The 26,206-nt window shown below is 38.5% G+C and overlaps 1 protein-coding gene across 3 annotated transcripts in view; it reads left to right on the plus strand.

The window, feature by feature from the left end:
* Positions 1-26,206, plus strand: part of arhgap24 (Rho GTPase activating protein 24) — a 46,447-nt gene that overhangs the window by 5,488 nt on the left and 14,753 nt on the right. The window contains exons 2-4 of one of the 3 annotated variants that reach the window (XM_086096023.1): positions 1,512-1,727; positions 7,874-7,961; positions 25,718-25,840. In XM_086096023.1, the coding sequence (XP_085952149.1) occupies positions 1,527-1,727; positions 7,874-7,961; positions 25,718-25,840 (412 nt within the window). In that variant the 5' untranslated portion in view covers positions 1,512-1,526. Of the gene's footprint in view, positions 1-1,511; positions 1,728-7,873; positions 7,962-17,227; positions 17,601-24,165; positions 24,314-25,717; positions 25,841-26,206 lie in introns of those variants that run through there. The other 2 variants (XM_086096026.1, XM_086096024.1) reach the window with 2 other exon arrangements.

A 26,206-nucleotide genomic window follows, 5' to 3' on the forward strand; every position in this document is an offset into this window, starting at 1 on the left:
TCGTTGTTAGCTATCTACAATATGTATTAGGGAGGAAATGCAAGACGGGGGTATCCTATTTCATTTATCCTTCATTCATGTTTATATCATGATCAGTATTTGTATTCCCAATGTCACCTAGGAAAAAACTGGTGCCCACTTGGCTGCTCAAGACATATCCAATGACTTTATTAAATAATTCAACAGACATATGCATCGCTTCATATTCGGACAGCTATATCTATTACCAGAAAGAAACCTACATCATGGTTTGGAACTATGTGTGACCCTTATTTGCCATTTTACTGGAGCCCTTGGAATTTATGTTCATTCCTTGGACGAGACACAAATTGCACACTGCCAAAAAATTATGCTCGGAAAAGGCCAATGAGCTGAGGTTTAATGTTTGAAGACAAATAGTGAGCATTTTATCTTATTTTATTTTATTTTTGTTCTGGAGAGAAGCTTTTTAGGGCCTAGTAAAGGAAGGCCGCGTGATACGTTACCGAGACACACAGTTACGTTGGTTTCATTTTCACACCTGATATTTTACCGTTAAGCGCTCAAAAACAAAGTATCTCCCAATTTTTTATTATTATTATTATTATTATTGTATTTTTTTTATTTTTTTATTTTGTAGGATAATACGAAATAATTATGTTGTTTTTCCAACAATAGGTTTTTGGAGAAACAGTAAATGGACAACTGTGGTATGTACACTGTAAAAAAAATACAGTGTTAGCTAATATGGGAAAAACAGTATACCCTGCATTTATTAAAAATACAATTAAAATAAGGAAAAATATAAATGTGTGAGTGGTAGCATAGTGGTTAACATGGTTGATTTTTAATATGTTGTGTATGATCTTTTTTTATTGACATTTCAAAACACAAAAATGCAGTCCTAACTAACACTAACCATATATTTTGCTTTTGTTGAGGAAAAAAACTTTATTAATGCAATCATCTTAAACATGACGATATTTAATTTTGCTTCAGATAAAAAAAACAAAAAACAAACGCAAGTAGTTTCCTCATTTCTTCAGATAAACAGAAAACAGAGTTACATGCTTTTCATTTACTCCATATGTGGGATGCTACCAACATTCATGAGGTGGGAAAAAGGTCACACTTTAGATTTGGCAATCACTGTCGCAACACTTACCGCACTTTATTTTTTAGTTTTATTTTCTCCACTTGTGCCACTGCAATTTGGAAGCACTGCTGGGCTGCTGCATCTGGTCGTCATCTGGACCTGTGGCTTGTTTGGACTCTCACCAAGCCCAGCTCAGCCGGAGTCACGGAGGTTTTAATGCTGATGTCAGCAGACTTTAAGCAGAAGTCACTCAGCAAATGTAAAGCTTTAAACAAGGAAACAATGTGTTCATGGGTTTACATTGAGTGTGGGAGATTCTGAGCTTTGACTTTCTTACACTTGAATCTCATCTGGATGAAAAGTTTGTAGGATGTGTCAGGAATGCCCAACCTTGTACACGGGTGTATGTCATATATTAATTCTGTATTCTTGGCAGGTTTGAGTTGCCGTGATGGACGAGCAGTCCCACGGCAGTCTCCAGCATGGCGGGTTGCAGACCGGGGCGGAGGTCCAACAGGGGAGGCAGGGTGTCATCAGGTGCGGTTGGCTCAGAAAGCAAGGTGGTTTCGTCAAGACGTGGCACAGCCGCTGGTTTGTTCTACGAGGGGACCAGCTCTTCTATTACAAGGACGAGGACGAGAGCAAATCCCTGGTAAGGATGGCAACTCTAATAATCACGCCACCTGACAAATAATATTAAAACGCTTGTGTAGGGGTTTTAGTTCAGGGGTCAGCCACCTTTCCTGTTAAAAGAGCCATTTTAGGCCAAATAACCAAAAATCTGTCTGGAGCCGCAAAACATTTGATGATTGTGATGAACGGAAACAGTGTGTTAGTGTTAGTTCAATGTACTGAGGGCCCAAGAGCTAATTAGAGCTGTACCAGAACAGAAAAATATGTCAGCACACTCTAAAAACAGTTGGGTCAAAAATCACCCAACTGTTTTTAGTGCAGCATCAAACTCCTAAAGATTCATTTTCTTCTACCTTTTTTTTTGGGTTGTCATTTTTTCATACTTCATTTTTCATCCATTTTTAGACTTTTCTGCATTTCTGTCAAATTTCTAGACATTTTTGGCAATTTTACGAACATAATAGTGATTTTTCCGCTTCCCATTCCTTTTTTTTATTTAAAAAAAATCTTTCTAAAAAATTTCTGCCTTTTTGACTATCAATTTTCTGCCAATTTGGGCAATTTTGTGGATATTTTATTACCTTACCTTTTGACATTTTATGGTCACTTATTGGACATTTTAAGGTATTTAAGAAAAAAAACATTTTCATCTACCTTTCATCTCTTTTTCTGACAACTTAAAGTTTTGGACTGAATTTATTCTTTTTTTTTAAAAGTTAATCATTAATTCATTTAAATAATGTTTTTATCCCAAAAATCTAAATAATAATAATAAAAAAATATATATTAATTTCTACAATAAAAATTTTTTAATCCCAAGGCAGCCACAGGACAGGGACTAAAGAGCCACATCTGGCTCCAGAGCCGCAGGTTGCAGACCCCTGTTTTAGTTCTTGTGTCATCTTTGCCCTTACATATTTTGTCAAGTATATTGAGTGTTTAAGATGCACACCACTACTGCCAACACATATTGCGAGTCAGGCCGTTGTTTTGACACCCATGTCGTTGGGTCTGCAAATAGCTCTATGAAGTAGCAACAAAATGCATTTGTTAAAACTTATATTCACAAGAAAGGTCCTGAGCGTATTTTTAAAATCAAGTTTAGCTGCCAAATAATAAAACATTTTGTGGTAGCTCTTGTCTCGGACTCCCATTCAGACGATTGTTTGAGAATCAGTGCATATGTGAGCCTAGAGCTCCGTGACTCATGCAGACAACAACGAGGCAATCTCTTTAGTGAGTGTTACCAGGCAGCCGCTAGCAGCGAGCATGTGAAGACTGAACAAAGACGCAGACAGACACACTTTTGGTTCTCATGACAAAGCAACATGTGGTGAGACATGGATTTATAATTATTTACACGTGTTTGGTTAAACAACACTCTTGCAGCAAATGATGCTCGGGGAGGGAGAGTTAGCTCGCTGTACACACTTGTGCAACTACTTTATCTGAGTTCTTTATTTTTACTTCCTCTCTCAGTAAATATATTTAAAATGAAATAACATTTTGAAATGATTTATTTGAACAAGGGTGTGTAGACTTTTTATATTCAATGTACCTTTAAATACAATGCTCAGTTTTGATTGACAAAGGAAGAGCACTATCAAAGTTAAGTGATATTGTTACTGAACTGTTGCTGTAGCTTTTACATAACACGTATGGAGTCATTACCTTAAGTTAAACAATGACTAACATACTATGCACCGACGGAATCACCGGTAGGATTTAGGTGTTCGACAATAAAGAATGGCGAGAAGCCATTGTCGCTTCAAGGGGTCGTGTTGTAGCCAGCCAAACCTCTCTGAGCAACGTGTGGAATCCCAAGAATGGCAGCCTGATGGAAGCGCGAGGTCACAAGCATGCGTAGGGTAACGGCACGTGTGGGTTTTAGCGTCGACATGCCATCTGCCTGCCCTCACTCGTCCACCGAGTTGCGCGTCACTCACACTCCCAATTTCATCGTACGCAGGCCATAAACAATGGTGGCATTCATTAGCCGCTGTGATTATTGCGTGTACATTTCACTTTAGTGTGTCTGTGCCAGTGAATTACAGTATTGTTCAGAAATGCGCTCCAAGTTATTATGTATTTTGAGTGAAAAGACAACACAGCAAGGCCTCATACGGCAAAAATCTTCTGTCTGACCTTGACATTTCGTTATGCTAAATGCAGCTCTGTTTTCAGTTGTAATGCACAATGAAATGTTAACGCTGCTGAACACAACATGGTCCCATTAGTACAACCTCAGCGTGTAATAGATGGCCGGTTGCCACCTGATGCATCATCACATCGCAGTTGGCAGGAGTGCGCAGACGAAAAGCACTAGTCCATCTTATTTCCGCCTTATTCTTCGCACGTAGCCCAAATGCAGACGTAACGGTCTGCATGTCCAACAACCGATGAATGGAAAAGTCCATCAAGCTTCCTTCATAGTCTGTTTTGTAAATCACATTTAATTTCCATTACCTAAAGTAGGAACAGCCAAGGAATGTGCTCAAGTGACTTTCACAAAGCTCTGAGTGCCCTTTGAACAGGTTGTTTTCTTTTGAATTGTAACATTATATGCATGGGTAACTGTCGTGTTCCTTAATTGCCTATCATGGATTTTCCTGTTTCTTCTGGAACTGTCCAATCAGCATGTTGTCTAAACCTTGGTTCTTCTATGTCAGCCAATTAACAACACCTACTTTGCAGCCAATCAGCATTAGCTAATCAACTTCTTGCCAACCCGGGTTCTTTTGTAACCAAAAATCTTCTTGCTTCTAATGTGTCCCCTCATTTTTGTTGCCTACCAGACATCCTCTACGACAACCAATCAGCTCCTGGCCTACTTTCCCACTTTTGTGTCTCACCTTTCTTGGTCCTTTTGCTAACACCCAATCAGCTAACAGCCTGCTTCTTTTTTTGTCGACCTTGCCTGTTTCAAGTCAAACATGCGCTGTTAGAATAGTTAACGAGAGATATTCATCCTTTCTTCAGATGTTGATGCATCTAAGAAGGAAGCGTAGGGAATTCTACCGTACTTGCTGCATGCTAATTCTAAAGGGAAGAACTTTTTTATGTATATCTCAAAGTAACAATGGGTGACGGGAAAATCAGCATCACCATGCTTGAGCAAGCATCACATCTTCTCCAAGGACACCTGTGTCTAAACTTGTGTTGTCCTGCGTCAACCTTACAAGGAAGTAAATCCATAACCATAAAATCAAAAGAGCACTTTGGGCTTAATGATGTTTTTTTTTTCTTCTCCTATACTTTAACAAGGTTAAACAAAGACACTGAGAGACATGCTGCACTCAAGAGCCCAATGAGTCTTGTTAAGTAGCCTACATCAAAGATGTGCTTTTTTGGGGGACAAGGCCAATAAAGAATTTTCACAGTGTACAGAGGACAAGTACGACGCAGTATTAGGGCCACGTATATATATATTTTTTCATAGTGGGGATAATATTTCGAGAAAAAACTTGCAAATTTGTGACTTTATAAAGTGGCAAATTTGCGAGAAAAAATTAGATTAGATTTTTCAATCAGATTAATCACATCTTAGAATTCTGATTAATCACGATTAATCGCCTAATAAAAAAAAGGCATTTTTTAATCAATATTTTTTCCCGCCAAGTTTGAAAAACACCGGTTATGTGTTAATTCTTTTGACATTCAATGTTATGAGGACGTCTTCAAAAATGTTTTGATCCACTGCACACGCTCATCCTCTTTTTCTAATCAGTTAATTACTTGCATAATTAAAAATGGAAAAATGACCCCGATATTTTGACATGAACAAATATTCCAAATGTGATACGCAAACATTCATTAAATGCTTTACTTTAATGCATGAAATTATGTTTATTGCTCAAACACAACCTGTGCTACCTTAAACGTAGCCATCCGCTGTCACGCTAAAGGCTAATCTATGATCAAAATTAATAGTGCGATTAATCTGCGTTAATTCATGATAAATGCAATATTTTTTGTGATTAATTATTAATTATTAATTAATTATAATTTTGACAGCACTATTGAAAACCCAACCGAAAAGTATTGGCACAAACATCCGAGTACTACACCATGTTCTCGTAAGTTTCAGAGTTTTTTTTCTCCCGCAAATCTGCCACTTTATAAAGTCACAAATTTGCCACTTTATAAACTTGCAACTTTGCGACTATAAAGTGGCAAATTTGTGAGTTTTTTTTACCCGGAATATTGCGCCCACCCTCTAAAAAAATATATTTATCCGTTGCCCTAATACGCCATCGTAGACAAGAGTATTTGAGCCACAAATAATCAATACTTATTTCCAGTCAATGTTAATCAGTGAAGAAGCCATCTAACTTTTCTACCACAATGTTTTTGACTACTACTTTGCCAATGACTCTAATAGAATGATTTACAGGAAAAAACAGGAACTCACTGACATCTCCAGAACTCCCACTGGGGTTGACTTCCTGACTCTGTAAGACCACTGAGGCTGGACACCAGTAATTAGAAGATTAAAAAAAAGGGGGCTTAGTTGTCATCAACCGGCCAATGACTAAGGACCAACGACTTGCGATTCATCAACCCTTATTAACGTGTTTCTCTTTGCAACCTGTAATAAAATAAAAAAAATCCTTGGCAGGATTGATTGTCTTGCATCCTGAATATCATCTCTCTCTAAAAGGAACATCTCCTGAAGTGGGTCCTGAAGTCAATATTATATTGGAAAATGCCTGACTCAACAGTCTTCTGAATATTTAAGGAAATATAGCGGCTTAATTCATACATTCGCATCACTCGGCCTTGGCAGAGGTCTGCCCTCAACTGTACCGCCGCCGAGGATGTTGTGTTTTCATCACGTTATGATCATCATGATTACAGAAAAACTCCTCAACCAGATTCCACTCAATTTTGTGGCACGGTGGGATACAAGTTGATGATGATGTGATATTTCTTTCCATCAACATTGATAAACTACCCCGGGCAAAATTGGACTTTTTCTTTAGCAGCATAACTGGAAATTATAAAAAAAAAATATATATATATATGTTTTTTTGTTTATATTATCATTATTTAGTTTTCCAATTTTCACAAAAAGTTACATGTACAAAATGATTCATACTTTTGTTCAGTAGCTGATAGTTCAATAAGTTAATAGGATAGATTGTTTTTCTTCCTCAAAATTGTCTAAAAAAATCAGGGATATGACTACCGGTACATACAAATCAATCAAATGAAAGAAAACATCTCCTAAGACAACTTTCTTATGTAATTTCCCAAACAGACATTCAACTCACAAAAATCCACATCAACTCCAATTTTTGAGTGAGTTTAGGTTGAATGTAGGAGGTCACTTTTTCCGAAGCACAATAACAATGACTAACATTACATTCCTCACTTTGAATTTGTGCAGTGTGAAGCACTGTTCTTGCTAAAATTACCACGTTATAAATACAGAACATCCCTCAAACTCGTCTCGCGCAGTTTTTTCTCCCTTGTTAGTATTTTTGGGACATTGTCATTATAGCATCCCCCCTTTAAATGTCTGTTCCAACATAGCAACAATATACAAATGCTAAAAACAAAAAAGGTTGGTCTTTGTGGTCGGGTTTGTGCGCAGCAAACAAAAGGCCACCACGGGAGATGTCAGTGGGCGTTGTGGTTTAAAAGTATGGAGCCACTACTGTAGTGTCAGCCCAGTACCAAAAGCCACACCCACAAATGCATTGAAGCCATCTCTTGTTTCCTGCCTGGTAACAGTCCACCACAATGAAAGTTAAATGCAAAAACCATTGGTGCTGTTCATCAGCGCATTTTTGCAGATGACGGCCACATGAAACATCCTGGTTCTGTCGCGCTTTTTTTACAGCCTATTTGCTCTGAAATCACCTCGTCTGGGGCCTCAGGTAGGGTTTCCACTACTTCCCGGTTGTCACAGTTACGGCCCATTAAAGTGCCCGGAACTAGGACTCCCCTCTGATCTTGTTAACGCTGTCACTGACCCACAGCTTGTCTTCATTAGCATGAACCTTGCTAATGACCTCTATCGATTTGGCACCATGGGGCCTTTTAAAACTCACACTTCAGTCCAAATGACCATAAAGTAGGTCAGAACTTAATCCTGACTGTTTGGGCTCAAAACACTCACAGCGTGACATTGAAATGTTCCATTTTGTTCTTCTTCCTCAGGGAGCCATTTTCCTACCTGGCAACAAAGTTACCGAGCATCCAAGCAGCGGCGATGAAGCGGGAAAATATCTCTTTGAGGTCATTCCAGGTAGGACAAAATCCTCCAAGTCATTTAATTTAATTTACCAAAGAGCAATGTTAATGAAGTTTACTGACAAATGGAGGAGGTCTCCCATTTGCCGTTGATTAAATGAGCCAAGGCAGGATATTGCCACGACACAGCATCCCGCAATCAGAATGCAAATAAATGTCAGAGACACGAGTGAGTGTCGAGTGTTAAACTTCACATCCATGTCTCAGCATTGCGAAACTGCCTTACAAACTAATGCCGTCTAACCTCCGTTAGAACTGCAAACCCTCACTCCCCGCTATATTCTTTTACACACAGACAAATTCTAGCCTCTATTGGGGCTCTGATACTACCTCCGAAGGTGGAAAATTTTCAGATCGACTTTGTCTCCTAATTTGTTCCTGTCTGTTAATAAGGAACAGAAATAGAAAAATCCCTGCAGCGTTTACAGTGTAGAAGTGCACTAACGTCATATTAAGAACTATTTTTTTACTTTAGTTAGGTACATGGGGAGAAATACATGTAAAGTCAAGTGTATGTTTCCTTGTGCTTTGAAACTTTATAAAAAGATAATTGGTGTTTGTTTTTAGAGTTTCTGCTTCATTGGTCTGAGAAGTGAAACTGCATGAGGCCACACCCAACTTAGTCATTTAGGAAATTGGCCCAATACTGCATTCAGAAAAATGTTTGGGGGGAGCTTTGCTTATTTTGAGTTTTTTTAATTTTTTGTTTTTCTGAATGTTCTTTTCTGTTTTACTGAATTTTTTTTTCTGTCCAAAATTTTTTCAGAAAAACAGGCTGAAAAAATTAATTCAGAAAAACAGGAGGACAAATTACTCAGAAAAACAGTGTGTGTGTGGGTGTGTGTGGGTGTGGGGGGGGGGGGGGGGTATTCAGAAAAACAGGAAAAAAATATTCCCAAAAACAGGGGAATTAAAAAAAAAAAAAAAAAAAAACATTTAAAAAAATTATTCCGAAAAACAGAGCTGGTGTTCTGTTTTTCAGAGTAATTTATTTATTTTTACCTCTGAATTCCAAGTGACTTGTAGACTCGCTAATAGCGGAAACTGACACTTTCCCGCATACCTTCATATGCAATAAGATGGCCATGTTCACTTACTGGCTCTCAATAAAGGAATTAATGTGTATAATGTATTGTGGTTTGTTCTCTAATCTCTGAGGGAAACCCCTTTTTTTTTTATTACTCAGAAAAACTGGAAAAAAAATATTCAGAAAAACTGGAAACAATTTTTTGGGATAAAACAGGGAAAAATTACTCAGAAAAACAGAAAAAAATATATTCAGAAAAACAGAATAAAATAATTTTTTCAAGCAGAAAAAAAAATACTCAAAAAACCTGAAAAAAACAAAGCTCCCCCCAAAAATTTGTCAGAAAAACAGGACTTTTTTTTCAAGTGAATGCAATACGCTTCCGTATGAGGCAACTGAGTATATAGTTACAAAATTTTTTTAAAAATCACGTCTTCAGTCTCACTTCCTTTTTTTCCAGGTGTCATGTTCTTTCTGTCCTGTTTTGGATTGAATATCGCTGCCGTCCGGCCGTTGCCTCCTATGATCAAATTTGGTCCGTTTTCATTTTGTTCCACAAATCTATACTATTGGTCAGTTCCCATTTGATTTTTTTTATCTATTCATTCATTCATGTATTTATTTACAAATTATTAATCAACCTAACGTGTTAAAAAAATTGCTTGATTTCTTTGAAAATTCAATGGAAATTGCTTTAGCAAACATGCTGTTTTTTGTTTGCTTAAAAGTGATGGTTTTGGAGATGGAGGTGAGAATTCCAGCAATTAACACCTTCACAACTTCACACCCGTGTTGCCTTTATATGTCTTAAGCATGACATTTTTTCCACTGCACAGTACCACCTCATCTCAGCTCAACTTGCTTACTTGGAGCACTTTGTTTTGACTTTGAAAATGTATTTTGGATAATTGTTAAAACCACGTCGTATTGGATGGATTGATGAGACAAAAAAACAATACAGTGGAGGAAAACAAGGTCTGCTGACGTTAGCGTGTGAAGGTTATTTGGGGCATTTCTAGCTGCATAGTTTTAAATGTTATGACAACAAATCTGCTCGACCGCCGAGCCAGAAGCAGTACTTTGGGATTTGTACCTGGTAGTATCTGATTTTGATCATGGAAAGCCATCCTTAGCATCATCTGGGTTGTTTTTGGTGTTTTTTTTCTTTTTTTTTATGATTGAAGACTTGTTTTCCTACATTCATGTCCTCCTCCCTTAGAAAACTACCAGGACTGTTTACGCCATCCCGAATCCAGAAAACGTGTCTTGTTATGAGGAGGTGAATAAAGAGGTCTCAGAGAAGCAGGAATGAAAGGAAAAAGCACAACACATTTATTCCACTGCTCTGCTGCCGTGCAGAACACAGAACGGGAAGTGATGAGGGCGGTAGGAGGGTGCGGGGGGAGGTGGGGGTATATGTTGATGACTTTCCGAGGGAAAGGGAGAAAGTCGTACAGAGATGTCTGTTGTCTCGCAGCTTGATGTCGCCCGAGGCTGGAATCACTCTGCTTTTTTATTTTTGACTCTTTCAGTCAAGTTTGGGGAAAAGTTCCCGAAATTCACCTGCGCTCGCTTGTTTTCTCTCCCTTGTGCATGTTCCGCTCATCTTTCCTCATCTTCTTCTCACATTTGTTTAATGTGTGCGCAGTTCAAGGCAGGAGAACGTGGTTCTCGAGAAGCTAATATTTAGACTACAATCCCAGTTAAGTCTTTATCCTGTCTATCTGTCTGCGGGGCACCGATGCAACTGTGACATTCTAGTCATGTTGGGACAAGCTGGCCAGACGTTGAGCTAAAGAGGGAAGACATTGGACGTGTACAGTATGGATACTGAACTTTTCCATGTTGCAAATGTGTTGCACTTGCAATGGCTTCCCAATAAAAAAAATTCCGTCTTTCAATGTAGCATCGCAAACCTTGGCAAATGTCTTCCTTCTGAAGTCGTATCAGAAGCACAGCAGAGGAATGACCTCACCTCTCACCATCTGATTGCGTGACGCTGTATCGAAATGCTAGGTTCTGCATAAAAGGCAAAGTTGGTTTGATGCCAGATCTGTGCAGCACTGCATCACTGCACGATAGAGGCGTGATTTTGATCTGACTTACTACACATCTGAGTCCTGCATCAGAGCGGGGATCGGGTTTTGTAGTTTTATCTGGTTAATCCGTCCAAGAATGTCAGGTATCTGTGAGGTCGGGAAAACAAGGAGCAGAGGCAATCTTCTTCCTGCGCTTAAAGGAGACATACAGTATTGTCATGGGTAGAAAAACGTACGTGGTTATTATTAGTGTTGTCAAAGTTAAAGCGTTAACTGATTAATTAATCACAAAAAATTATCGCATTCATCATAAATTAACACAGATTAATCGCACTATTAATTTTGACCATAGATTATCTTTTAATGTGACAGTGGATGGCTACGTTTAAGGTAGCACAGGTTGTGTTTGAGCAATAAACATAATTACATGCATTAAAGTAAAGCATTTAATAAATGTTTGCGTATCACATTTAGAATATTCGTTTATGTCAAAATATAGGGGTCATTTTTTTCCATTTTAAATTACGCAAGTAATTAACTGATTAGAAAAAGAGGAGGATTTTTTGAAGACGTCCTCATAACATTAAATGTCAAAAGAATTAACACATAACCTGGTTATAATGTTGATAAAAAAAAATACAATTCTAAGATGTGATTAATCTGATTAAAAAGTGTAATTGTTTGAAAGCTCTAGTTATTATGCAAATTAGCCCCACTACGGATCACCGCCAATGTACTTGGTTGTTTAATTTCCCACTGGATGGCTGGGCAGGCACTCCAAAGACTCAACTATTTGTATTCAAGCCATTAAAAAAAAGTGAATTTTCCATAATATGTTCCCTTTGAACAACATGCCAATTCTCATGTATTCAAATATGTCATTCATCAGCACAGGAAGCATTCCCTGCTGTGTTGTCCCGACATCATGACGATAAAACTCCAAACGTTTTGGCAGTGTCTGGTCTGAGTTCACTGTGTCACAACGTCCACCCCCCCCCCCCCCATTCCTTTTCCCATTCCTCGAATCCATGAGAGCCTTTTGTGGGTCACGTTGCCGTGCGTAGGCGAGCAATAAAACCTGTTTACGGCGAGAGGTTGGAAAGTTACAAGTCTCTCCTGGGTTTTCCTTCCAACTTATAATTCAGTTAAAGTAAGTAAGCCTCATTTTCTAAGAGCTCTGGCTTGTGCTGGAGAGATATGAGGATACAGAAGAGGCATAAATAAAGCCGAGGGTGTCCTCTTGTGGACATCTCAAGTACTCCAGCCTTTAGGGAAGTAAAGGAAAGCAAATACTTATTAAAAGCATAAATCACAGAGCATCTCGTGATAAAAAAAAAATAAGTAATTTAAAAAATCTAATTAAAAAAATATATCTTTTATGTGACTGTGAATGATTTTTGGTTGACAATATCAAACAATCACAACTGTACAAGGTATGAGAGATCAGTATAGTGACATTTTACATTTTCAGTAACATCAACTTGTATACAAGGTTTGATGTTTACTTTTTAATCGCGCAAGCAATTTTCCCATGGTAATAAAATATGTCCAGTTCCGATTATGAGATTGCAGCACCGGTGGAGTGATCAATCAAGCATATCAATCACTGTGCCACTGACGTTTCAGTGTCACAGCGCCTGTGGATGAATGAATAAATCACTCTAAATGGCTAACACACCACCACTGAATTTTGTCAATGAGATCGGATGCTGGAGTAAGCAAAAATGACCACTTCAGTTTGTGTCAAGTAAAAATAAATGGTATGAAAAACAATTACAAAAATACCTAATATTGAAGATGAAAAATATATTAATCTTTTTTTTCTTCTTCTTTTTAAGAGCTCAGTATTGTTCATTCGGTAATTTTACCAATTTTGACATGTCATCACCAAAAATATATTAATCTAAAGACCAAGCCCTCTTTTAATCCCGGGAGAGAGAAAAATCATTGATCCGTGCCTGCCTGTTTCAGAAAATGTAGTTAGTTTTAGCTCAATTTATCTACTTGAATTGCCAACTTTTTAAATAACGATTTGTTAGATAATATGCTATAGATAATTATTGTATCCTTGTAGCTAATTTATTATTAGTAGTAATAATTTTGTTCTGTTATTATTGTTATTATTATTATTATTGTTATTATTATTATTGTTATTGTTATTATTATTATTATTATTATTATTATTATTATTATTATTATTATTATTATTATTATTATTATTATTGTTATTGTTATTGTTATTATTGTTGTTATTGTTATTATTACTACTACTATTATTATTGTTAAAATGTATTTTACAATATTTACTTTATTCACAGTGACAATGAAACATGTCTTGGTCTTGCATTCTAAATGTCTTAAATTAAATGTGTGTCAATGCAAATGTGTTTACATACATGCATTGCACAAGCAGAATGCGAGTTAGCAACTACATGTGTTTGCAGTAACACGGCGTGATGAAGTGATTTAATTGGTGTTCCCGCGGTGTGTCGTAAATCTGTGAGGCTGAATTTGAGCTGTGGTGGCAAGTTGTGAAATTGATTTTGTGGCTATGATGTCTTCCTGCGTGTGAGGTGTGCGGTGCGCGCGTGAAATTTATAAGCCAACGTGCTCGGGAAGGACTCAGACATATGGTCTCGTAGCGCCAGCCACTACTAATTTACAAGTCAGATGTTGCTTCAAGCTAACCTCACCTAGTATCACGTGTAATTATACTCTACGTACTTCACAGTCACAACCCGCTGTTGATTACACTACTCAAAAGTACTCAACTCTGCCCTCATATTAGCGATTTGGATTTCTACTCATTTGTTTGTGTGCAGAACTCAGGTCACAGGTCAGAACAGCTTTCTGTGTTCAGGAAAGTTCTTAAGGTATCGACATGGACCTGAAATCTTATTATGACATTTTCTCTTCAAGATATATTCACATTTTGTGCATTTACAAAATTAGGCTAATTCAGCCTCAGTATTACGTAAGGAGCAGAATTTGGACCCCAAAGTAGACAAGATATGGGAGTTGGGAATTTTTTATTATACAAAAACTACAAAGTAACAGTAGAGAGTATTTATTCTTGAAGAAAACACTTGATAGAGAAACCTTGACTAATGAAAATAACAAAAACAAAGTAACAACAGGAGAGCAGTGCTGGATTCAGATGAAACTGAGGAAACTCGACATACTGACAAAATTGTGATTCAGTAACTCTCGCTAGGACAATGCACAATTCTATATGACAGAATCAAGAGTGACTCGAGAAATTAAGAACGACTACAAGACCATAGCAACTGACGACATTATCATCATAAGGGACATAGTAACTGGATAAGACTAGACAAACTAAAAACGTCATCAAACATTATAAGGCACATAGTATTCATCATACAAATATCACAAAGGATATAGCAACTGCATAGTAACTGATAACATCAACCCAACCCCAAAACACAGTCATAACCCTCAATCCTAATTTACATTTATTTTTTTAAATGTTATTGTTTTAGACTGAAATTGTTTGCATTTTGGGGGATATGAATAATATGGGCCTCAAATTCTATTTGTATGTTCTATTTGTAGTATTTTTTTTTCATTAAAAAAATGCAAATGTACTCTGAACATAGACACATTTTGTGCTTTTCAAAAAAATATGAGAAATATCGACATGAACCTAAAATTGAATCGGAAAACTATTAAGTTTGCTTTTGTTATATATATTTTTAGATTATATTTTTGTGTTGAAGCAATTTTGACCTATATTTATTCATATGATTTCTTTATTTATTTATAGAATGACTTGTTTTGTTTGAAACACATTATTTGAAAAAGTATCTGGAAAAACATGCCTAAAATTGCTAATACATTTTTATTTTTTTTATTTTTATGTATACGAAAAATGTAAGATCTTGGCCACAAATCATATCTTGTTCTTCAATTTTGACAAATTGGCTTCCTCACTATAGGTAAGGCAGCTAATCTCAGCCGCAGACAAACTTAAAAAAAAAAAAAAAGTTAGAATGGACAATAGCTACATTGATTTGGAATCAAAGAAAAATTATTTGGGTAATGTGTTTTTTTCCAATTTATTTAACTTTTTAACTTGTTAAAATAATACTGCAAAACTGTATTTACTTACCAATAACTTAGGCCATATTGTTATTCCTAGTTTTCATGTGACAAAAATGTGTGAAAACAGAGGAAATAGTCCCACACAATGTGGTTGATGTTGGGGAAGAACGACGTATATCTTCTCATCCGTGATCCGATAAAGCGCATTCCAAGGCCGTCTTCTTCCGGTCTTGTGTGCATCGTGTGAGAATGCAGCTTCCTCTGGAAGAAATGTGCGACGGGAAGTCCAGATGGCTTACATAAGAGCCAAATTGAGGGGCTCGCTATTTGACAGTCAGGCTCACACTGTAACCCCCCGCGTATCCCCGAGCACATTACACTCTACACACATATCAGGTTAGCCAGGTCACATTTTTTTTTGGGTCTGTTTGTCCAACACTTGAACGTTTACACCGACGGTATGTAAACTGGTCCGGCTGCATAAATATTTGGACGTCTCCCCGTTTCCTTTTTACATCCGCTCGCCAACAAGTTATGACTGCCGCTGTGGAGGTTCTGTTTTTTTCGATGTTTGTTTGTTTGGGTGCGAGGTTACGCTATTGATTTTTTTGGTGTGGTTCCAGGATTTTTGCAGAATTTTTTTGTTTTTTATTTCATTTCTCCATGAAAATGTTATGATTTGATTGGCATTTGTTTGTGAGTTTTATTATGGGGCCTTTTTGTCTGTGGATCTGGTTAAGTGTAGATTGTGGCTTTTTGTGAGATCAGTTTGGAAATTTATCTTAAATTTGCTGCGTCCTTGTATACTCTTTTTTTATGAGCAGGGTTAAATCTGGGCTAAAATGTGAGTCCATGGTGTGACAGTTTGATCAATTCCTTAATTTCACAGTTATGCTGAGAGCAGGATTATGATAAAATCTTTGGCAATTTGTTTTGTGTGTGGATCAAATTTGAAGTGCAAATCGTGTGTTTTGGGTGGGAAAAAACATTTTGCTTCATGACTTAATGATACTGTTTAGTTTTTTATTGGCATTTGTTTGTGAGCAGGTTTGCATGAAATGGAAATGTGATGTTTTTATTGCCGTCTGTGATGCAAAAGACACTTTTTAACCTTTTTTTTTTCCCAGTATGGATCCTGTTTATGATTCAGATGTTGGATTATGCAAAAAATATATTAACCATTTTTTGTCTGTGGGTTTACTTCAAAGTGCGACTCGTGTAATTTTTTTACATCTCACTTTTTGTTTTACATTTTCTGCAACATGTCAATATATTGTTGCTGCTTGGTTGTGAGTGGGATTATGCAAATAAAATAAAAAGTTTTCATGCAGCTCTTAATCAAGACTTTAGTTGTGGATTTTTGCCAAGAGCTGATACTTAAAAAAATTGCTGAAAATTATGCCAAAAGTGCAAATTTTTGTTTAAGGTGCAAATCCAGTTCCAGTTCAAACTGGATTTTTTTCTCTGATTATGTTTTTGACACTTGTCCTGGTTTCTCAATAAAAATATGAGATTTTTATTGCTTTTATTGTTAATGAGGCAAAATACTCTTCACCATTTTTCGCTGAGTATTCGGTTTATAGTATTGATCCTGAATATTTGGGAAATATAATTTCTTAGTGAAAACTGCATAAATCCTAATCACAAAAGTCAAGTATATGAAGGTGGTTGGTATCTATAATGTCTAGAATTTGGTGCTGATCCAAATTATGGTTCCTCATTCTTGGCGGAGGTCTGCGCTCCACTGGATTGCTCTTAAATGAAATCGCCCAGATTAAAAGTGACGAAAGGGACCACTGAGAAGATTGAAAAAGGGATATCAAGAACCATTCTGCGAGAGTAAGAAAGCCCAGTCCGTTTCTTACCCGGTCTTGGCCGACCAGTAGCAGCAGCCTCGGAAACCCTGCATGTCTGTATTTATAGAGCACTGTGGATGAGTCATTTGGCCAAGTGCCTGCTCCTGGTCTGCCAGTTTTACAGGTCTCCACTTTGGGGAGGGCTGCTTGATTTACGACGCGACTCCCTCCCCTGCAGCCCTCATTCCCGCCCTCCCCTTCCCTGCACCGGCTTCCAGCCTCCCCACCCCTCGAACTTCCCTCAGAGACGAGCAACGTACGCCACCTTCGCTCATTCTCTCTCTGCTCTCCGGACAAAAAAAAAAAAAGTTTCTGGGAAGGAACGACTTCCTGAGGGGAAAAGCAATCTACCCTCAGCCTGCAACTTTGCATTTGCCGAATGCCGCAATGAAGTTTGTCCCACCCGTGAGAGTTGTCTGCAAAGCAGGAGCTGTATGAAGACGGCGAGTTGCAAAGAAAGGAAGGGGGACAAGAGTCGTAGTTGGGAAAAGAAGCGCGAGTGTTGTAGTAGAGACAGGAGGCGGCGGGTCTATTTGCGGCGTGGGACAAGAACCGATGAAGAAGTGGAACTGGCGGGCCGGGGGTCAACGACAGCAGCGGCGGGGCTCGTCTACGTCTGCAGCCCATGGACCTGAACTCCAACCCAGGTTTGTCTCTGTGAGTGATGCCTGCAGACAGGTTCGCATTCGGTTGGGACTGTTTTATTGCTCATATAATTGGACTTTGGACTATTTAAAGTTAGAAGTAGACTGAGAGCGGAAGTCGTCCGGTCCACTCATCTAAGAAGTGACTTTGCCGTTAATGTGGTATTTTCATTGTAAACAAATTATTGTACACTCTTGTCATGTCTGGAAATTGTTGAATTCCATAGCCTGTATTTATTGCAGCGCTACAGCTTGTGATGCATCTGTTTTCTCCAACCAGTATGGTGACGATATCCCTGCAGCAGACATCTGCAAGATGTGTACTGTGGAAATAATTCAATTGTCGGTGGAATTTCCTTTTCTGATGCATTGAATTAATAGCAGCAAGCGTCTTCATCTGGCGGTTCTACGCTTTGCTGAAGACTCCCAATTTCCATATCTCGGTTCGTAGCGTGTCTTCTGCTTCTTTGATCCTTGCTTTGACCTTCTGGTTCCCAGCCAAGTCGTTGTAGACTTTATAGGCCCAGCTGAGTCTATAGTGCCTTGCTCAAGGTTATCCTATCAGTGTTTCAGAGCCCAATTTCCTTATCTGGGTTCACAGAGAGTATTCAACTTCCTTGGTTCTTAGTAAGTAGTGAGTTATTTGTGTGAGGCCTTGCATAGGGGCTAATTTCCATATAGAGGGTCTTCAATCTCTTTGGTCTTAGCGGTTATCAATACTGTGACCTTTCATTTCACAACCAAGACACTGTAGACTCTACAGTCCCAATTGAGGCTTCAGTAACTGGCTCAACGGCATGGCATTAGTGTTTGCTGTTCTTGCTGTTTTATCCTATGTCTTAGTTCTTAGAGGGTCTTAAGACCGTTTTGATACTGTCACTTTTCCGGTTCCCAACTAAGAAATTGTAGACTTAAAGTCCCAAACGAGTTTTCAGTACATGACTTGTAACTCTAATTTTCAGCAAATTCCATATGTTGAATCGGCGTCAGGCATCGGGGTATTTGATCACTGTGATTGGCTGTTAGCTAGCGAATCAGCTCACAGGGCGAGAAGAGTAAGTGACTAACGCGGATAAACAGTACCGATGTAAAGACTGGACCGTTTTTTCCCCCGCTCATTTTGCGCATCGTCACCCTGCTGTACCCTGCCGACAAAGGTATGAAAGCCAAACTATAAAGGGGTTTCCGGTTGTCTTTAGGAATAATGACTACCGCCGCCGATGGTATGGAGGGGAATTAATTCTCGCGCATGCCCTGAAGGTACGTCATCGTCGGGGTCGGTGCAGTGTGTATTTATGTATTTTTTCTACGAGACGTGCGGATGTCTGGGCGGACACCACAGGGGGTAGGCGTCGGTCACATTTGGCCGATGTCGGATTGGTGTATCTAGACCTTAAATTTCTACAATCTGGTCGCCAAACAAGTGAGCTAATCCTCCCAGCATTGTCTGTGTCAATGTTTTGGAGCCTCGCTATCTCTCCAAAATTCCAAAGGCTCTCCCTTTCCATGTGACAGGTTCTCTCCAGGTCAAGGTGCTACACTTTTGAATGCACACCATGAACATCAAGGGGCTTAGCAAACTGCCCTGAGGCTCTCCTGTGTCGAGTGGAGGAGACATTGTGAGTTGTCTGCGCTCTTGTTTGTGAAGTCTTTCATTCAGTTCTGTGTCTTAAAATAACACGAAGGAGTTGCTCATCGCAGCAGTTTGCAACTTTAAGCTCCGAAACCACACATGTGGTTTGAATGCCACGCGAGTGTGTTTGTAGTCCAAGTATGCAGCTTTAAGAAGTCTTGCCCAAGGACTAAAAAAATCAAACATGAGTTGAAAAAAACAAAAACAAAAACATCCAACTGGCCCTCGTGTCACTTTGCTCGAGGCAGACTACGGTTCATGCTGAAGAGACGAGGAGCTTATTTTAAAACATATTGAAGGTGCTGATGTTCATAAGTTAATGAATTATGCCAATGACATTGATTGAGTTACTTTTTTTTTTTTATCAAGTGTACAATATCGATTGATGCAACTTCCCTCCATTTGACCAGCTGACAAGCTAGAGATCCAGATCTCGAGTCAGTATCTTTGCTTAAGAAATTGGTTGAAGTACTTTTTTATTATTATTTTTGGGCACCTCGAGAAGACCTAAACGCAGGTAGCATGATAGTTCCCAAAGTGAAATTCCGACCTGCCTGACAGACGAGCTAGCGTGTAGCCTAGCGTCTAGCCTAGCGAAGAGCTGCTGGCATTACTGTCTGCATTCTGATTATCACCCGCCGGTGCCCCCTTTTTTTTTTTTCTGCTCTGATCTCGCCAGCGCCGCTTTGGTCGGCTTTGTCAAAGAAAACAACAAGGATGTGACGCGGCAGCACAGACAGGGGTTGTATTTGGCGCTTAAGCCAAAGTTGAACTCTCAAAAATGATGCCGAAAGATGCAGACACAGGTCTCACTGTCGAACCCACCTGCACCGCTCTGTCCACGTGTCAGTCACTATGTGGCAATATGAAGCGATGGGGCCTACTGAGTAACGAATGTTAGATTTATCTCTCTTTCTATCACAATAATGTGCCTTCTTGACAGGCCCTTTTAGTAGCTGATGTCAATCCAGCAGATGAAAATGTTGATTTACAGCCCGCCCCGTCACGTTGCCAGACTTAAAGTCATTACTCAACAAAACTGTGTGAAATTGATCATGCACTCGTCCTCCTCCCTTTCCTGCTAATCTTTTAGTTTCTCACGGGAGAGAATTCAGCTGGTGTGCTGATGTGCAACAATTTGTCACAATAAATCAGGAGGTTGTGGGACCTTTTCTTAAAAAAAAAAAGGCTTCAAAGGGCTTTCAAAAAGAGGCTCAGACTACCAATTTTGGCTTTGGGGAGTGCAGGTGTGCATCTGGCCCAGGGCTGTCATCAGTGCTGAAAGGTGATATTAGCACGTATTAGTAAGCGACGTGTCTGCTCCTCGTCTTCGGGATACGGGTTCACCTCACACGCTGGGCTGCTGTCGAATTAACACTGATGACAGTTTACCCGGCAACACATTTGAGGTTTTATTCCAGTTTTTCAGTATTTCCATTCATGATTGAAGCAATCTTATTTCCAACCATGTATTTATATTTTAGCATAAATTCTGTACATACACTACTGACAACATACACACAAAACACACTTTTGTCCTTGAATGATGTGTACTGTGATTACAAAGGAGTGTCCGCCACAACATTACACGCCTCACACACTGCACGCAACTGTGGGATGAAAATACTTACTCGTCCTTTTAAGAGATCTCTGGTGAGGACAATTGCGGTTTTCGCTGTTGCACTAGTATGTGCCACTCCTTCCAAGAAGCTTCCAATTAAGTGTTTGGATCGCTTCGGTTCAAGTGATAGCAGCTGACAACCATCTGCCAAAACCCTTATATGGTCATTTAGGTTCTCCTTACAGGATTTAACCCAGGGGTCAGCAATCTTTCCTAGAAAAATAGCAATTTTAGGCCAAATAAATCACCCTAAAAAATTTGTCTGGAGTCACAAAACATTGGAAGATTGTGATGAAGGAAACAGTGTGTTTTTATACATTTTTAGACTTTTCTGTCAAATTTCTGACATTGTTTGCAATTTTATGGACATAGTATGGTAATTTTCTGACTGTAATTTTTTTGACAATTTTTATGCCTTTTTTGCTATCAATTTTATGAACATTTTTGGTAATTTTGTGGACATTTTCTGGTCATTTTTAGGATTTCCTCTTTTTTATTTGGACATTTTATGGTGACTTTTTGAGCATTTTCTTTCCTGCCTTTTCTCATATAAATTTTCTGACATTTTTGGCAATTTTGTGAACATTTTATGGTACTTTTTGGGATGTCTTCTTTTGTTTTAGAACATTTTATGGCTACTTTTTGAACGTTTACTTTTCTGTCTTTTTATTCAATTCTCTGCCATTTTTGGCAATTCTAAAGACATTTTATGGTCAATTTAAATGTCTAATTTTTCTCTTCATTTTGTACATTTGTCACTTTTTGGGTAATTTTTAACAAACTTTTCATCTACCTCTTTAATTTACAAATTTGGACTCTTTCACATTTTCTGAATGTTTAATTGTTCTTTTTTTATCTAAATCATTAATTAATTTATATAATAATTTATATAACAAATAAAGAAAATGTACAAATTAAAATTTAAGAGATCCACAAGGAGCCACAAGAGAGGGACTATGATGTTAGTGATGCAAAATCCACAATTTTTCATAGTGACTTAATCAAAATAATTATGAGTTCACCCCAAATCGCCATCAATTTGAGTGTAATACTGCTAACAAACAAGCTAACTGGCAAAGGTAAGGATGATGCTTTTAAAAAGACAAAATAATAACACCCCCACTTTTGAGTGTCTGTATCTAGTCATCTGATTCCCTCACAAGCTTCCGACCAGACAGTTCCTATTGCTGAAGTTGCGCTGAATTGCGCTTACATAATAGTGTATTTACAGCAGCCTTGGCAGAACACACACACACAGTCTGTTATTTGCCCGGCATGAAAACAGAACGGAGGCTGCCCGGACAGCCTGGTGACCACCCTTGAACGTGATGACCCCCTCGCCCCTCCCACCCCCCTCTGAGTGTCCTGCAGCTGCAAAAGTAGGAAAACCACAGTGGTAGATTTCAAGCTTGGATTTCACGTTTGCCAGAAAAGATCATTATTCCACATTTCTTGGTGCCATGATCGCATCTTTACCCTTTAGACGGAGTCAGTCAAGCGGACCCCTCTCTTCTCCCCTTGTTGTTACTCATTGAGCATCAGATGGTAATGGATAGCCATTGTGGCTGTATGGGGGTCTGTGTTCTCCGGCAGACAGCGTCTTTAGGGACTCAGGTAATGTTGCCTTGATAGCGACATTGTCAACCACCGATACCGTCCACCTGGGGGGGTCGGGTGAAAGGGGAGTCTAGTAGTAGATGGGAAGAAATGTCCTCGATGATAGAAGCGGGACACCCAGAAGCACGAACGGGGATGAGGTGCTGACATCACACAATGACTGCGTTTACATTCAGTCAATATTCGTGTTCACGTTGAAATTCCGGTTTCTGAAACATTTGGGACAACCTGTTCACATGCGCGAGCGGACAGAGTAACTCCCGCGTACATATTCCGATCGAAACAGCAGCGCACAGACAACGCTGTTACACAATGTCATTTCCGCTTTTAACTTCCTATGGTCAATAAACGACTTTGGTCGGTTTTCCGTCTCGTTACAAAAGTGTGCCGCCATTTTTGTTTACCTCTGCATGTGTATTTCCGGTGGGTTGTACTCAAGACGCCTAGACTTGTATACGCACATATACTGTATGTGCGCATGTATACATGCTGTGGCATTTTTGCCGTAGAGGCCAAAAAATTGCGTGAAAATGCAGCGGAGAAATCAATTTATTGAAGTTAGGCTCGTTAGCGAGTGGCAACGTAAAATGGCCACCATGCATACAAGTGTTTCAGACCAAGACTCCTTGTGCAGAACAATAAACAAATTTACATTCAGAGGTACCCCAATATGTATTTATTTGACCAAGTATTAAAAAAGGGGTAACCCAGGGGTCTTGTTCAGGTTTTTAACTCATTCACTCCCACCCATTTTCACTGAAGCAACCCCCTTTGCTCCAGGCTGTTTTACTGGATTTTGACTGACTTATTTTGCAAGGTCCACAGAATATTCCATTCTATTGTTATAAAAAACACGTAACCTACCAAAAAAAAGATTTGAGTCTCTTCTTTCATCAGGAAAAAAGTATACTTCTATCTGTTTCCGTTTTGCAGCATGTTAGCATTAGAATATAGCTAAGTTCATCATTATTCACAAACCTGTTGAAAACAATGAGAAAAAGAGCTTTTTGTAATAACTACCATTAGTTTAAGCGACCTCTTCATGTCAGAAGCTGTATCAAAGCCTTCTGTATTCTCTAGCATTGAAAACAACAACGTATAAATACGTTTTTGGGAGTGCAGGACAAAGTATTTAAAAAATATATTTATATGTTTTTTGAATGAGTTGAGTGCATATTCGGGTTTTTGCGCATGTTTACATTGCCAACAATTGGCTTTTGAAACTGTTATTGACCGCATGTAAAAATAGTCAGCGTGAGTGTAGTGTGTAAACTTGCTGCCTTCCCAAGTTAAAATGCTTTCATTGTCACAACTTTGGATTTGAAAATGTCAAATATAAAAAAATTACAAAAATATATTTTTGTTAGATTTAAAAGGTCTTAAATATACAAACACATTTTTTTTAAAGGGAAAAAGTTAGAAATGTGCTACAGGACAAAAGATTGATGAATCATTGAACGAAACTGACATAATGACATAACGTTTAAGCGTGTGTTTGGAGAAACATCACGATGTGAATGGGCCTTCCCTGTTTGCCGATGGGGTCGCGGCCGAGATCTTCCCATTGTTCCCGTTACTGTGCTAAAGGGGGGCGTGCGTGCGTGTGTGTGTGCCCACCAACCCCCTCTACAAACCTCGCCTCCTTGCCTTTCTCTTTCACACCCTCTCAGCTGTGCTCATTCCTCAGTGCAGAGCCACCGCGCTCAGGTTAAGGATTCTCTTTAAAGACTTTAGTCTCTTGACTAACCCTCACCGGATTACCCGGTGAAGGCATGGAAGTGGTACATCCGACCGTTCCTAGTTTGCCTTTGTATGGATTGTCTCAGTTACTGTCTTCGCCATCAGGTAATGTTGGGTCCTTCATATCATGTCACCGGTGATTGAGGTGCATTTTCTCTATTGCTCTGTAATGAATGGTATTTATTTGTTGTTGTTTCTTTTCATCCCCAAACCGGTTGTCCTGGTTGAGGACTGTCATTTGACTTGACCTTGTGAGGGACGTTTTGTAGAGACGGTTGTGTGGAGGTGTGAGTGGTAGAAAAATTTATTTCCGTTGTTGACCAATTGAAAAAGTTAATCTCATATATTATACAGATTTGTTAAACACTTTCCATGAGGCCAATTCCTACCTAATTTTTCTATTAATTTCTGTAGGTTCAGACAATTGCAAGTCTTATACGTTCCCTCAGATTGTTTTATTTACATAGTTATAGTTTTGTCTGCTTGGCAAACTCACGCGCTGAGTTCATCCAAATGTTTTAGTTTTGGCCTAGCAGCATAACCATTAATCAGTCGCCTTGTTTTTTGGGATGACAGCTGACTGCCATGAATTATCCTCCTTTTTTTGTATTAATGTTTTTAATGTTGTAGTGATGTGGGAACACTCTTGACTTAGTATTAGATTATATAATAATTGTTTTGTTCACAGAACATGTAACACTTGTATTCAGATGTAGTTGTAACAGTACTTAAGATTCAACCTTAACCCCAAAAAAATGTATATAATGTTTTATTAAATTTTGACAAATTCATGTTTTCATGTCAAAGAGTAAGAAAGTCCATTTTTAAAATTCATGTTACATTGACAGACTTCGGACTTTGTCACTTTTAATAAAAACCTTAAGTAAAATATACATTTTTAAAGCATCTTTTTTTTTTTTTACCTCATTCAAAATGTTATTTTCATTATTATTATTATTTTTTTAATATATAAAGCTGTGACATGGAACAAATAGACATTTCCAAGTAGCAGTCCAACAACACATAGTATCTAACTGGAGCAGCCATATTCGCACTATCGTTAGCATGAAAGCTAGCTATCATCATCCTGAAGGCGCATGCCCCTGCTGGACGGGATCAGTATACGTGTAACAGTCACAAAGGTACTTTTGAGCCATTCGGAGCATAGCGGGTCCCTTTGTTGCGTCCCACCTGTTCTGGGGCGCGGGCGTGGAAGTTAAAGACCACTCAGTGCAGCTGGGTTGGCTTCGCATTAGCATGCACATCTGGAATGGGCAGTTGCTGTTTGCGCAAGCTATGATCACACCTAACAAGAGTACTGTTTTACATTGTGAACAAATTCGACACACACAAAAAGAAATTACTTCACCACCACAATAAGATTTGAGGCACATTAATGGGAAAAAAATCTCTGTAATAAATACAAAATAAATGTTTCAAAGATAGTTGGATCTGCTGTGGCGCTTTCATTTTCCATTTTCAAACACGTTCCACTGTTTTTGACAACAGGGGGAGACAGAGAGCGGATGACAACCAACCATGACAACTACCTCCTTATGGCCAGCACCCAGAATGACATGGAAGATTGGGTGAAGACCATCCGCAGGGTCATCTGGGCACCTTTTGGTGGAGGTCAGTATACAGATATGCTGTCATTTGCTCTATACAACCAATGACTGACCGAAAAAACAAACAAACACAGCAAATGGAATGGCTACTTCCAATTGGTTGAGAAGTAGCAGCATAATCATTGTCATTACAAATAATACATTCAGACAATAATAATGAATATAAATTTGTATTCATTAATTTGAATTAATGTAATTAATAATTTAAATTTGTATAATGTGGAATATTCCCTTGTTAATGTATAAACTGTAAATAGATTAATATTAATTAAATGTGAAATTATTTACTATTTTTATGTTTTATATGTGTTATATATTTACCCATATTTTTTTACATTTAGATTTTACATTATTCAATATTCACACAAAA

Source organism: Leptonotus elevatus, chromosome 15 (genome assembly GCF_054856555.1).
Source record: "Leptonotus elevatus isolate MCC_2025b chromosome 15, RoL_Lele_1.0, whole genome shotgun sequence".
Classification (NCBI taxonomy): domain Eukaryota; kingdom Metazoa; phylum Chordata; class Actinopteri; order Syngnathiformes; family Syngnathidae; genus Leptonotus; species Leptonotus elevatus.